The sequence below is a fragment of the Aythya ferina genome (assembly GCF_964211825.1).
Source record: "Aythya ferina genome assembly, chromosome: 12".
In the NCBI taxonomy this organism is placed as follows: Eukaryota; Metazoa; Chordata; class Aves; order Anseriformes; family Anatidae; genus Aythya; species Aythya ferina.
The window spans coordinates 19979558-19993671 of record NC_140308.1 but is presented as its reverse complement, the minus strand read 5'-3'; the positions used below and the strand labels follow the sequence as shown (position 1 = coordinate 19993671).

The following is a 14114-nucleotide window of genomic DNA, read 5'->3' as shown; positions in this document are numbered from 1 at the left end:
TACCCTGAAAGGAATCTGTGTATGCTATCTTCTGTATGAACAGGCTGCACAAAGCCTTCTGCTAATGTTCTGCTAACCTGCACCGTGCCCCAGAAGTTAATCAAGGAGTTACATAAACTATTCAGTCACATTTGAAATTATCTATATGTCACAACCAAAAAAGCTGACTTTTGGATTAATATCAAAACAAATAAAAACCGTCTTTTTTTAAATGCAAGTTCTGGAAACAAATATTAAAAATCCAGGTGGAGAGTCTGTTTTAATGTGGCAAAATTAAGCCTGATGTTGGAAACACACCATTAAAGATCCTTCAAAACTTCATTCCTGTTACTGTGTCTGACGTTTTTGTTATGATGGACAAGTGAAATATGGTTATGCCCTAATGGCTGCACTCCCAACGCATGGTAGCAAGCAGACAGATCTTCTGCCTGTACTGCTACATTTTATGACAATTTTGCAAACCTACTGCAAGAAGTACCCAGTTTTCAGACATCAGTTCATTTGAGATATTGCATTCTACATCCTCATGTGCCAATTAAATAATGAATCCTTTCAATAGCAATTTATAAAATATTAAAAACTTAAGTTTCACTTTTACCTTAAAGTTATCATAAAAAACAAACTAATTTGCAAAAGAAGAAGGTCATAACTGCCTGAAAAGGAAACACAGCTTTGCAAAGACTTAAAAATTGGGGGAAAAAGGGCACAATTAAAGCCTTATACTAATAATATTAATAGACTTGCACTCTTTGTTCAACTCAAAACTAATACAAATGCAAATTTTCAGGAGGGAAGACTTACTACATAAATTAGTTTCAACAGAGGATCTTTAAGACCTTGCACCTACTGGTCCTATATACCCTGAAGGAGCTAAAAGCCTTTGCGGAGAAGCAAGCTGATTTTCTATTTTAGAATTATCTTTTAGAATCATTAAAGCAATTCAAGAATACGTCTTATACAATGTTATGAAGGAGGCAATGAGATCCTAGTTCTCTACCATGGGATCAGCAAAGTCAAACTCCAAGAAACTTTTCTGAAAAAGTCTCACTTCATAAATGTAGTGAGTTCCTTCCTCAACATTGATTCTATTTATGATACTTACATGATCACCAGTATTGTAGCATGTAAAAAAACCTCATACACCTTAAATTATCTATTTTCAAAATATGCAAGTATGGTAGAGAGTCATGCTATTCCCATTTTGCAGACAGGAATGTAAAATGAGGTAAAACTTTACCACAAAGCACCCTAGTTGAAAACCTGTTTTTCAAAGAATTTTCTCAATATTCTTATTCTTTTCTTTACCCTCCTTTTGTCTGTTAATTTTAGTATTTGATTAATTATTTCTCTGGTCTAGAGACTAAAAACTTTAACTAGATACATAGCTACTCCCCCCATAGTTTTCTGACTAGGGTATGCAATCGTGACCATTTCAGAGATTGCATTTATAATAATGATAGGCCTTTTAGATAAGGATGTGTGGAAATATGTTAATAGTCACAAAACGATTACAAAATTTACTTAAGTAGACAAAATGAGTTTGCATTTGTACTTGCAAAATAAAATCTACTTAGTGACTCAGACTTCTGCAAACAGGTTCAGATCCCTGCACACACAGCAGAGGGAATTACGTATGACACAGTCAAGACAAAACACAACTACCAATCTTGTTAGAGTACTCCCATCCTAATTCTGAAAGATTCAGTATTGTATGCTTTTTTTCTGTTGATATTTCACAATATATCAAATATAATTACTTTAAAATAAATAAATTACAGTAAATAGTTCAGAAAGAACATTATGCATTTTAGAAAAGGCTATTCAAGTAAGCATCTGTCCTTTCCAACAAGGAGCAAGAAGACACAGCTCAGACTTTTGGGGTATTTCAAATGCATTAGCCTTTCAACCAGGCAACAACCTATTCGTCAAACATTCAACAATCTCCATTACTTCAGCTTTTTCTGAGAAAGAGCTTAAATTCTCTCCTGAAAAATGCTCTTCATTGGCATTTCCTACTTTACACATCTGGATGAAATACTATTCCCAGAAAGTATTCGAAGTAGTGACCACATATACCCGTCAACAGGCACAGATCCTCTACACGTGCCTGCCTGATGGGAATCAGTTGTCCTTTGGGATCTCGTTGTTACAAAACCCTTTTAGTCTTCTGCTAATTCCTATCAATACAGTCCACGTTGTTTTCTCAGCGTACAAGACACTCTCCAAAGTCCAAATCAAAGAGAGGTGCACTAGTTTTCCTACAGAAAGCTCCCATCTCTGCTGTCAGCTCCTGAAGGCAGTCTCAACATACATGAATGTCTAGCTTGAGACCAACTTCCTTCAAGCTTCTATTTTACATTCACAGTAAATGTGATACTCAGCTGTTTCTTAAACACCCCTGGTTTCTCAGTCATTCCACATCTAAATATCGCTCTCACCGCACTCTCTGGACAGACGCGTGTCAGTCTGCTCTGTACACGGCACCTCACAGGTACAGCGCTCCCAGCCTCACCCTGGCCTACGACCATTACCTAATGGGCACAACACCCTGTGAGGGAGGAAGGTATTACTCTCTCCTATTTCACAGATGAAGAAACAGATGGTGTAAGCGATCTGCCCTGAGCTACCCAACACAGCAGCGGGACAGCTGGGATTAGCGCGATGCCCCCAGTCACCAGCATGCTCCCGCATCCCCCAGAAACACAGGCCCAGGACTCCTCATCAGCCAAAGGGATCCTTCTCTGGGGCCAGACCCATGAGAGCATATGCCTCAGTCTCCTGGAAAAGGGTTTATGCACCTAACTGTAGGGAAAACATGCAGGGCTTCATGTTTTAAACTTGCCACAATACATTCTCAAAGCCTCTGGCACCACTGACTGAATTTTAAAATCTACCAGATTTACAGAAAAACAATTCACTTTAAAAGCTACTTTTTTTTTTTTTTTTTTTTTTTTTGAGACCCCATAAAAACATCTACAGAGTAAGAGCGGCTCCACAGTCTCCTCTTACTACCCTATGGTTTAAGCTTCTTAGAGCCTTTTAAGATGGATTGAACTAGAGGCTGTTGTCCAACTTTGTCACATCCAATAAACTCAGAGAAGTCTGACATGGCTTTCAGGTGAACCCTAATAGTTCCTATTTACATGTCTTAGTTAAACTGCCTGGAAGGATAGTTCAGCACTGGAGACAAGCTAGGATCTCTAGGACTGACTTTCAGGACTGCCAAAAGGAAAAGGAATTTGAATCATAAATCATTACATGTGGATTTCTTTTGCACAGCAGCCCTTGAATATTTACAGGCAGCAAGATTTCTTTACATTTAGATCATTCTTTTCCAGCTGCATTATTAGTTGAAGGCCTGGACAGGCATCCTTTTCCCCATGATTAGCCAGTGTCGAGAAGCAGCCCTCTGCTTTCTACATATATACACTGATACAGGAAAAAATAATTGGGTAACACATTTCATATTGTTGAAATGAAGTCCACCGAAGCCAGATTTTACAAGACATGACAACATACTAATGCCAAATTGACACAAATTCTCATCTATGCATTTTGGCTTTAATGGGTTAATTAGCTTGGCTGGATACAAATTTTAATTATCTGAGTTTGACATTAATGTCCTTGGAGTGTTGTCTGTAAGGATTTGGGGAATCATAGACATTATTTTAGTTACTTCTGGAAACTGTGTGTTATACTGGGATTTAAATAGTAAGAACAGACAAGAAAAGTGAGAACAGGCTGATCTATTTTGAAACATCACATTTTGTGAAACAGGACAAAGCCAAGGCTTGGTCTACCTTCTAGGTTCAGTCAGCCTTTGGGCGAGCTTTGTGGATATAAGACAGCGACAACTAGAGGGTTTGAAAAAAAAAAAAAAAAATCTCCTTTGAGGATAGGGAACTGGGCATAATTTTAGGTTAATCATACCACAGAATTCTGTATGCAACTGAGATTTTGAGGTAAGATCTCTTCATCTTTCAACACGTTTTCTCAGGTAGAAGGCAACCAATCCTGTGATGGCTTTGTACACACAGAGTGCTCACACAAGCCAGGGACAAACATGACAAACACCTACCTCACACTGGCAGAGGCAGCTGAGACAACCTGCTGCTGAAGGCAGGAGTTCAGCGCTTTCCTCTGTCACTACGGACCTGCTGGGCTGCCACCACCTCACGTCAGATGCGGGGGAAGGCACATGGGGAAACCACAGCACAGCACCGTGCATGTGAAATCTTTCATCTGCAATTTCTAGCACAATTATGACTGACCCCTGAACAAAAAAGAATACCTACCATACAGGCTCTTAATGGAGAATATTAATACTACTGAGGATGGAGGTAAAGCATCATGCAACCTAATGCACACATCCACTTCTGAATTCTTTTCAGATGTCAGGTATTTCCTTGCAAAAGTACAGTACTACAGTAGAATTACAAGTACTATTAACAGTTCGAGTTATGGCACAGCATTATAAGTGCTTTACTTATTTTCTTGTTTTTCATTGTTTGTGTAAGTAGACTAATCACCTGAGGAATTTTAAGAGTATTTCAGTAAATATACATATAAAATCTACAATAAAATATTTTAAGCCAATAATCACCAAACTACTGCAAGTTACTTGAAACAAGTAAGATCTACAGTTCTGTAGAAAACAGTAATTACTAAGAGCTTTTCAAAACGCCCATCTACATTATTCTATTCTTTTCTGTTCATTCTTCTAGAGATGCATTTGTTTTAAGATTCAAAAGAGAACCCTGATAGCTTTTTGTGTGTATGGATTTAAGCTCTCTTTGTGCAACACCATAAATACTTTTGTTCTTTGTAACACCAACTGCACTTGTTCTTTACAATGCAGAATTCTGTGATAGAGCCTTTGGTGCAGTAGCTTTGCACCTTTTAAAGAGAACCTTTGTTTTGTTCTCCACATTCTCTTGGTGTCAAAACCAAAGATATTTGGATTTTCTTCTGCAAAAAATATGTGTAGGAAATTTGACTGTAGGAACACTAGGTAAATGCCACACATTTCTCGCTTTTAGGTTCACACACCTCTGTAACTGCTCAAATTCTATGAATACAGTTAAATTTCTGCTAAATGTAGGAGGCTGACATTCAGACAAGCTCCTCTGCTGCCCAGTAAGAATTACTAACAGGTAAGGGCTTCTTTGAACACAATACCTAACCAACAGAAAGGATTCTATTCTCCTTATTTTCTTCCACTGTGTTCTGGTTAAAGTACCTTGACCATGGTCCTGTAAGAAACCAAACACCTTTGGGAATGGCAGAGCAAATTTAGAGCACTTAGCGCTTCAAAGAATCAGCTCTTACTTAACAAGGGTATGAAAGGAACTCATGGAGGTTACTAAACGAAAAAGCAATAATCTCCAAAAATGGTAAAATAGATTCAAAACTGCCGTGAAAAAATATTCTCCAGCATACAGAAAAAATGGCAGAAAACATTTTTCTTTGCCTTTTTTTTTTCTTAATAAAGAAAAGCAACAGCTAGATTTATTTGTAACATTACCTGCACCTTTTGTTCTTTTCCCCAAAAAGTAAGTAGACAAGTCTGTGTTATTTTCTTTGGAATATAAAGCAAGCTATTTTCACCCTTGGATGAAACATTAAAACCTCTAAAGGCCTCACTCATACACAGATGGGAAATGGAAAGCCTTCCTATCATATATTTTGGAGACAATATCCTTTTTTTTCTGGAAATGCTGATAAGGAACAAATTCAGCCTGGTCCTCATCCACCTGGATCATCTTATTTATTAAAAACAATGGTATCTTTTAAACCTTGTATACTAAGCTATCGGTCAATTTTGATTGACACAAATATTTGTATTAAAGGTTATATACCGCAATTTATGATTGGGTACTATCACAATACTGTATGTTAATGTAATCAGTATTTTCATTTCATGAATTCATTTGAAGCATGACACTGCAAGGGTATTCTTACATATATTGAAGACACAATTACTAAGTAGTTCAACAATTCTCCTTTAAGTGGGATTTTTTTTTTATCTGATAAATTTTTAACACAATAAAACCACTCCTAGTTTTGTGTGTGTGTTTTAATTTGCCACCTTTTAAAGTGTTTAGACACTTGGAATACCTAGCAAACTGAATTAATCCACAAATATTTACAAGAAAAATCCATTTAATTTTTTTCTATACTAACTACCACAGGGACCATTGTAATGAAAAATTTCCCATCTTAAAGAATTAATGCGATTACTGATATAGAGAAAAAATATAATTTATATCATCACAAACACGTAAAAGATATAATCCCATATTCACAAAAAGAATCTTTATTCCCTCTTTGAATTCTGAGACAATACAGTCTTGCCTTAAGGAGAACAGAAATATCATGAAGTACCTTAAGCAAGATAATTGTAAGAGAAAAAACTACAATTGCATTATTGTTGTGCTAAACTGTGACATACTTAAAAAGCTAATTTCTTTTATTATAATGGAATTTGGTATGTGTATCCTTTAATCTACTTCAGTATTTCTTCACATTTTACACACAAACATATGTGTAAAGTGTTTCCCATTATCAGTATTACCTGGTTTAACAAACTGCAACGAATTTAAAACAATTAAAAATACACTAGAGAATTCCATAAAGTTCACTAGATTTCTTTTTAACAGTTTTGGAGGTAACTGAACATCTAGAGATGTCACAAAAACGTGCAAAAAATGTGAGATTTATGCAACTTAGATATTATTCAAGGAGATATAATCAATATTTTATGAAAAAGTAACATTTGACGTGACTGTCCCAAATTTTACCAAATACATTTCAACCAATCACAATGCTGAACAGCTTGCATCTAAATCAAAAGCTACACAAACAAAAATATATCCCTAAAATAGGGCTTTCTACAGCTGTGGCAGTTAAAGTGCACTTACTTTCAAAATTCAGTACAGTCACCCTTCATTTTTTCCTTTCAATCAAATAAATTTTAACCAAGAAATTCATCTGCTGTGCCTGGGCATTTCTCTGTTTCACAGAAGCAAACATTTGTTCCACTCGTTCTCCTTTAAAAAGTGAATTTAACAAAACTACTAAGACAAAAAGGATGACCTAATTAGCACTATTTAAAGCTTTTATATATAGTACACTCCTAGTGCTGCCCCTAACTTCCAAGGCTTTCTTCATACTCAATCCTATCAGTTGATTTATCTGGCACGTCCTATTACTGCTTAGGCATGCAAACTCATTTTGTGCATTTTCATATTTACCTAACATCTACGCAAGGAGTCAACCTGTAAAGAAACTTTTCTGTGAACCTCAATTAAATTAACTGTTAAGTCAGGGGTGGCCTCGACCAGACCGTCTGCTGGTCACTGAAGGTCTTCACTGGGTAGACCCATGGAAAACCAGTCAAGGACAACAAAGAAAACCCCCAGAACCGGCAAGAAGTTAGCTACGAGTTAGAAGTCTACCTAACAGCCAGTCTCACTAGTAAAATTAAGTCCTGAATACATGCTCCCCTACTCTTCTTACCACACCAGGTGTGCTAAGCAATTAAAATGCCTTTTATTTCCTTACAACTCTTAATTTCTGTGCAAGCACTGAGTTATTACTGCTACACTAATTAAGTTCATTCTGGTTATCATAACAGATTTGACCAGCTAGTTATGAAAAAGCACCCAATTAAATATAGTAATACTGGGTATTGGGGCCTGGGCCTGAACATTGACGGCCTTCCTGCACACACGGGCCATAAGCACAGCCCAGCTGCACTGCCTCAGGCCCTGCTGACAGCCGCATGGGGTGCTGGGGACTGCGCTCAGTGCCACCCCTTCGACCCAGCACACCCTACTCACAAAACTCTTCTCCAGAAGAAGATTGTGCACTAAAAATCATATCGCATTGTCTCAGGGTAATGATGGTGTTAAACATACATCACCTTACAAAGCCGCTGTGCATACAGAATGCCAGTGAAAGCAGAAGTGACACCTATTAAAATATCTACAGTCAAGTGACCTTATATCTATATCTATAGATATATATCTTATATCTACATACAAGTGACCTTAAACACCTATGAAGCACTGGTCTCTCATATTTGTGCCACAAGTGGAACACGTACATTTTTTTTTTAATAATTTGAATAAACAAATAAAATCTCCATTATCTCTAATTCACCAATATTTAATGTGGAATGGCTTTGTAAAGAAGAAAACCATCTGTGAAAGAAATACATACTCTTTTCAGAATCGTATGTACTAATATGGCTTTTATCATTCAAAACTGAGAATAGTCTTTTAAATAAAAAGTTTTTAGTTAATATCAGTGTTTTGGAGCCTCCCACTGGCAGCCATCACACAGCTGAAGTGAACTATCAGCTAAATGCAAGGTTTATATCCAGGCAGCAGTGACTATTTTGCTTTAAAAGAAATGAGTATTTCTGAGTTCATATTTTAAATGCAATTTAAAAGATCATAAAGGAAAAGAACCCAGCATTTACTGTGTGTCTCCCAGCAGACTACTTAATGTTCAAACATCTACTATGCAAAGGTCAAATGATTTCACTGAATGTAACTGTGACAAAAATATTCTGCAGTACTGAAAAAAAAAAAAAAAAAAAAAAAAGATGATCAAGGAGATCAAGGAGAGAGATATGGACCTGAGATCTTGCAATACTCACAATAAATAATGTATATTCAGTTCAATAAGAAATAAAATTGAAAAGTAATGTCAGGAGAATGAGATTAAGAGAGATAATAGGTAAAACACAAATTATATACTTTTGTATACTTTGGTAAGCTTCATAAAGGAATATTTTAAAGTTATACAGCAAGTTGTTTTTCATAAAAAACTTTTCTTACACAAATATTGTTTGCATAGAATTGAAAAAAATGTATTCAAGACAGGGAACCCCTGATGTATTCTGCTGCAAGCAGCAACATGGATAGCTGAACTTATGAACAAAAATCCAAAGTAAACACTTATGCTGGTTGTAACATACAGAGGAGTAAAGCTGCAGGAAGCATTCATTCAGGAATGAGACAGATTACAGGTAAAATTGATGTGAAAAAAATATTTACTCAAATGCTTATCTGAAACAAACAGCAAAGGCTAATAGGCATAAATTTTTTTCCATTTGACTGTGCTTTCCCTTCCTTGGCATTTCTATCAAATATTTTAGTCTCTCATTCTTTCTCATATAAAGAAGTCAGGAAGCGTGCTGTGCACAAGGCTTGCTGGGGGTCCTGGCTTTCCAGAGCCAAGATCCCAGCAACAACTAAAAAGAGTTGGAAACAAACAAACAAAATTGCCTGTCCGCCTCTATGATCCTCATCTGCTGCTGTACAGGAACTTGGTGGTCACCAATGCACTTGGATATAGGGAGATCCAGTTGATCTCTCCATGACAATAGATAGACATATCAAGGGTAGACAGCAGGAATGCAGCTAAGCAGCAAATCCAGAAAACCAAGCAAGAAAAAAAAAAAAAAAAAAAAAAAAAAAAAGGACAAGGCAGCAAAGAAATAAGATAAGAGACAAGGGAACAAAACATGGGGAATAAGGTAACTAAGAGCAAAAATACATTGCAGTGTCTGCTTTCTGGAATACAATACAGTATTTCTCAAATTAAACGAGTGACAGTTTTTTTGCCTGTTCTGTTGTTTTGTTTTGCTTCTGCTTATAATAAACAAATCTTGGCTGACTGTGTAATCTAATCTACCATCAAAACCTGCATTTTGGTAACTCAAGCAACTGTAGCATGTTAAAAAAAAAAATAAAAAATAAGAGAAAAACAGGAATAAAGCTCTAGCTAGATGTTTAAAAAAATCATACATTTGATAAAATAACAAGTAAAGATGGAAAATCAGGTGCTAAATTGATATTACAGTCTAATGATATTTCTGTTCGCTAGCACACAAAGTGAATGGTGTAAATGCTATTGATTTTATATATTAATAAAAAGATACATAATATTGACTAATAAATTATGTTCAGAAGCATACATACGTTTTTTTCTGTGCTCAACTAGCTCAACAGCCTGCTTCGCTGAGCATTTTGAAAACCAGTTGTCCCCAAGCAGAACAGTAACCTCATTGGTGTGGACAAGTTTTCCTGGCATGAAGGCAAGAGGACCAAAGGGTACCTGTCAAAGGCACAGAAAACCAGTGCTGAAAATTGCTTATGAAAATAAACCTAGTCATTCATCTACTAGGTCAAAAAAAAAAAAAAAAAAAAAAAAAAAAAAAAAAATAAAATACAGAGTTAAATAAAATTCTACACCAGTTATTTAATATTAAAACCTTCAAACATATTCAAATGACCAAGCCCACTTGAATTTAGTATTTTAGTTACAAAACCAGAAAAGTAGAATGTAAGTAGAAAACTTGTGTTGTGACATGAAACTACAGTACAACTGAATAATCATAAGGAAAGCAAATTAACTTCATCCTAACATGTAAGCTGTTCAGGTGAGTTAAGTTTTTGTTATTCACAGACTACATTCATTTCCCAGTAAAAGCAAGTTTAGCTTTGCTGACATTTTTAACATTCTTAAATAGGTTCCCTAATTTCGAAATTCTTGGCAAGGTATTCTTAAATGGACAACTCAAATATGAATTGCTTTTTTCAGTATATGCCTTGCTAAGAATAAGTGCTTAAAAACGTCAGTGTAAGTTCGGGGGACTACCAGCAGGACCACAGTGCTGAACCTCGCTCTGTTTTGTCCTTCACCAGTACACAGACCTCAGGCAATGTCCCACCAACCAATGTCCATCCTCCCATGACTGCAGGCACAGGAAGCGATATTTAACACAGATCACAGCTTATGGGACACTGCTTTTTATGATTTAAGACACCTTCTGCAGGCCACATTTGACACACCATTCAGGGAAGCCCTATCACTTTTAGCCCTCTTGCACTGCTCCTGCACCAGCCCCTGCATTCGGACCCCAACTCAGAGCAGCAGCTGCCTATCTGGCTGCCTTTGGGCTTCAATCTCAAAGTCAGGAGACCAGAATTAAAATGGAGGGGGAGAAAAGCTAAGAACCTCAGCCAGCTCAAGCTTTCTTTCTTAAGATAAAAAGGTCCATCTCGGTCAGTTTGTACCAGTTCTTTCTATTTTATTCCTCTGCTGCCCCCCTCATTTCTTCAGGCTAACCATTTGCTTTCCCAGTGCAGTTTTGCTGAAGCAGTGCACCTGGCCTAGCAGACCTGCTTCCTTGGAAAGCGGTCTTCTCCAGCGTCACCATCCAGGAGGTGCCTGTCAGTGCTTGAAGCAGCTCTGCAGCAGGCAGGATTCATGCCATGACTAAGCAGAATGGGCTTTTCCTACACATATACCCTTCCTGACTTGGTTTTCAAGAAGCAGGATGCACCATTTGCCTGTTCATTCTTTCCCCAAAATGATGAAAGCAAAATTGAAAACATATGAAAATATTTGGCAAACAGGATAGGAACTATTTATATACATTTAAAATAATAGATGTGAGTTGACAAGGCTGCTTTAACTAAGAATAAGCCATATCTATTTTTTTAGACAGTATTTTTTTCTGTGCCTGAAAACAACACAACCTTTTTGTTTTACACCATGTGGCCACGCATATACACATGGTCACAGGCCTATGCACATAACATGTAGAGCTGCACTGGAGACAGAAACTTTCTCTTTTACTACCTGGGAATTGTGCTCCACTGCTGTCTTACTAACAGCTCAACTGTACATCAAGCCAGGCTGCCAGGTAAGAAAGCAGTTAGGTACATTGCACTGAAATTAGTTATTCAGTTATTTACAGTACAGCACTCCCCACTACAAAGATCTACCTCAAAACAGATCTGGGAAGAGGGAAAAAAAAAAAAAAAAAAAAAAAAAGAAAGAAAGAAAAAAAGAGGAGAGAGCGGGTGGAGAGGGGAGAGAAGCCAAACTGACCAAAATTCTGGTGAGTGCAAGTCAACATGGTAAAGTTTAAACAGGAAGCTGTACAGTTGTTACAGAACATTCGAAGCACAAGAAAAGATCGCTATGTCAATGTGAAGATCAGTGAAACAAAAATTAGCAGCACCTTTTTATGTAAAAATCAATGTTCTGGGGCTTATTTCCATGAATCGGAAAATACTACGGCCACTTGCTTCAAAGGAAGTGACTAAGTATCATAATTCACTCATAATTATAGTTTTCTATACAATAGATTTACATATCAAATGTGTCAGGTTTTGTGTTAGCATTTATGTCATCTGTTCTCAGTTGTCAGTAACACTGTAATTTATAATAGATTTCAAAGAAAAGAAGAGAGAAACAAAAGCAAAGGTTTAACTATTATCATCATAAATGTACCATTATTGAGTATTATATGGCAACCTGTGTAACACCTCCCTGCAGATGCAGATACCTGAATTTCTGGAAGTTTTAGTCCATTATCTTATGTGAACGATACAGTGTACATACCATGATATCATAGGACAGTTTATCAGGCAAAGTACGGAGTCGTTCCTGAAGAGCCTCATAATCACCCTCCACCTTCTTCCTGTTGATAAATTTAAGTTGATTCAATTTCTTATCTAAAGTGAAGAGTTAACATTTTTCATCTACTAATTCAACAACCCAAAAAATAACAAAAACCAAACTATTTTACTCTTAAACACATTGCTTGATAAATTAGCTAGGCTATTTTAGAATAATGTGTATTAAAATAGGGTAATTGTGTATTAAAATAGGGTATGTTCATGTTCAACAATTATACCACCATCAAGCTTTAGAAAAAGAACTGAAAATCCAGTTTATCTTCAGAAGAGGCAAATTCTTCAATGTATTACTTGTAATACAGGATTCAAGACCTTAGTTTGGGCTGATAAAGTGGACAAAATTTTAACTGTTTCTGATTTTCACATCTATTTTCTGGGCCTACTAAGAGTCAACAGTCCTGAAAGATCACTTGACCACTCTGTTTCTGTCCCGTCTTCCAAACCTGACAAACAACACTGGTGTGGAGCATTCCTTCTATTGTTCCTCATAAGCCACGTGTTGCTTTACAAGACAGAAATGGCTTAATGAACTTGGATCAATTATCCCCATGACAGATACCTGACTTTGCAGGATACAGCATTTTAATTGCTATGGGGATTTTCCTTTGTGTGCAAAACAAACAAGTGTACTCCCTCTAGAAAGCCTTTTTTTCTTAAGAAATTCTTAAACACTTAAATTCTGCTGGGAAGTCTTTTTAATGGACAACTGCCGTTCTGAAGAGATCAGAAATCAGCTCCTACATGAAGTATCTAACATATAAATGTCAGGTTTGATGATATTGTTTACTTGTACTTCAAAATAGTAAACATCCTATGTATGGTAGTAAATTTTGCAATAGAAGGCAACTGAAAGCACGGAGAAGCACACTTAACAACGCTGACCCAGGATGCAAATTACAGGTTTTCTGAGGATGATTCAAGAAAGCAATCTATAAATGTGCTGAAAAATGAATGTCATAGTTGATAACACAACTCTCAAAATATTATCATTGATTTTCTTAGATTCATAAGCAGAGTAAAATCTTTTTCAGTATTCATTATGAAAAATTATCTGCTACTCCTCTTGTTTGTCTCATTTTCTTCCATAGCTGAACTTTGCTGTAATTACACTACTTTATACATGGAGTTCTTCATATTTTAAGTTGCTGAACTGGTCACGAAAAAAGAATTTAGACCACTTTGACGTTAAAACTGTATTCCATACAACTAATTTACAGAAGATGCTTGCTACTTCTTTGGTTTGATGGCCAATTTTTCCAATGCACCCAGCAAGTTTCTTTGTCCACTGCCCTCATTACGGTGACAATGTAATTCACTTCTTTTAAAGAGGAAGGCCCAACTCATGAATCTCAACAAAGCTCACAAGATGTTTTGGAGAAAGCAATATAATGATAATTTGGTATCAGTAACAACTACTTAATGACATTTACAAAACGCAGCCTTTGACTTGCAGAGATCTGTGTTTTCAGAGAACAGGACAATGATGCAGACTACTCACTTGAAAACCAAGCGACCCCCAAACTGAAGGCCTTGACCTCACTTCAGTGGAAGAGGACTCCACAGGAAAAGAATGGTAAGAGGAGGAGAAAAAAAAAAAAGATCCCACTCATA

At 36.5% G+C, this 14114-nt stretch overlaps 1 protein-coding gene across 3 annotated transcripts in view; it reads right to left on the bottom strand.

The window, feature by feature from the left end:
* Window positions 1-14114, bottom strand: part of URI1 (URI1 prefoldin like chaperone) — a 40832-nt gene that overhangs the window by 13445 nt on the left and 13273 nt on the right. For all 3 annotated transcript variants that reach the window (XM_084533971.1, XM_084533970.1, XM_084533972.1), the window contains exons 3-4: window positions 12427-12505; window positions 9993-10128 (exon numbers count right to left, since the gene is read on the bottom strand). In XM_084533971.1, the coding sequence (XP_084390097.1) occupies window positions 9993-10128; window positions 12427-12505 (215 nt within the window). The remainder of the gene's footprint in view (window positions 1-9992; window positions 10129-12426; window positions 12506-14114) is intronic.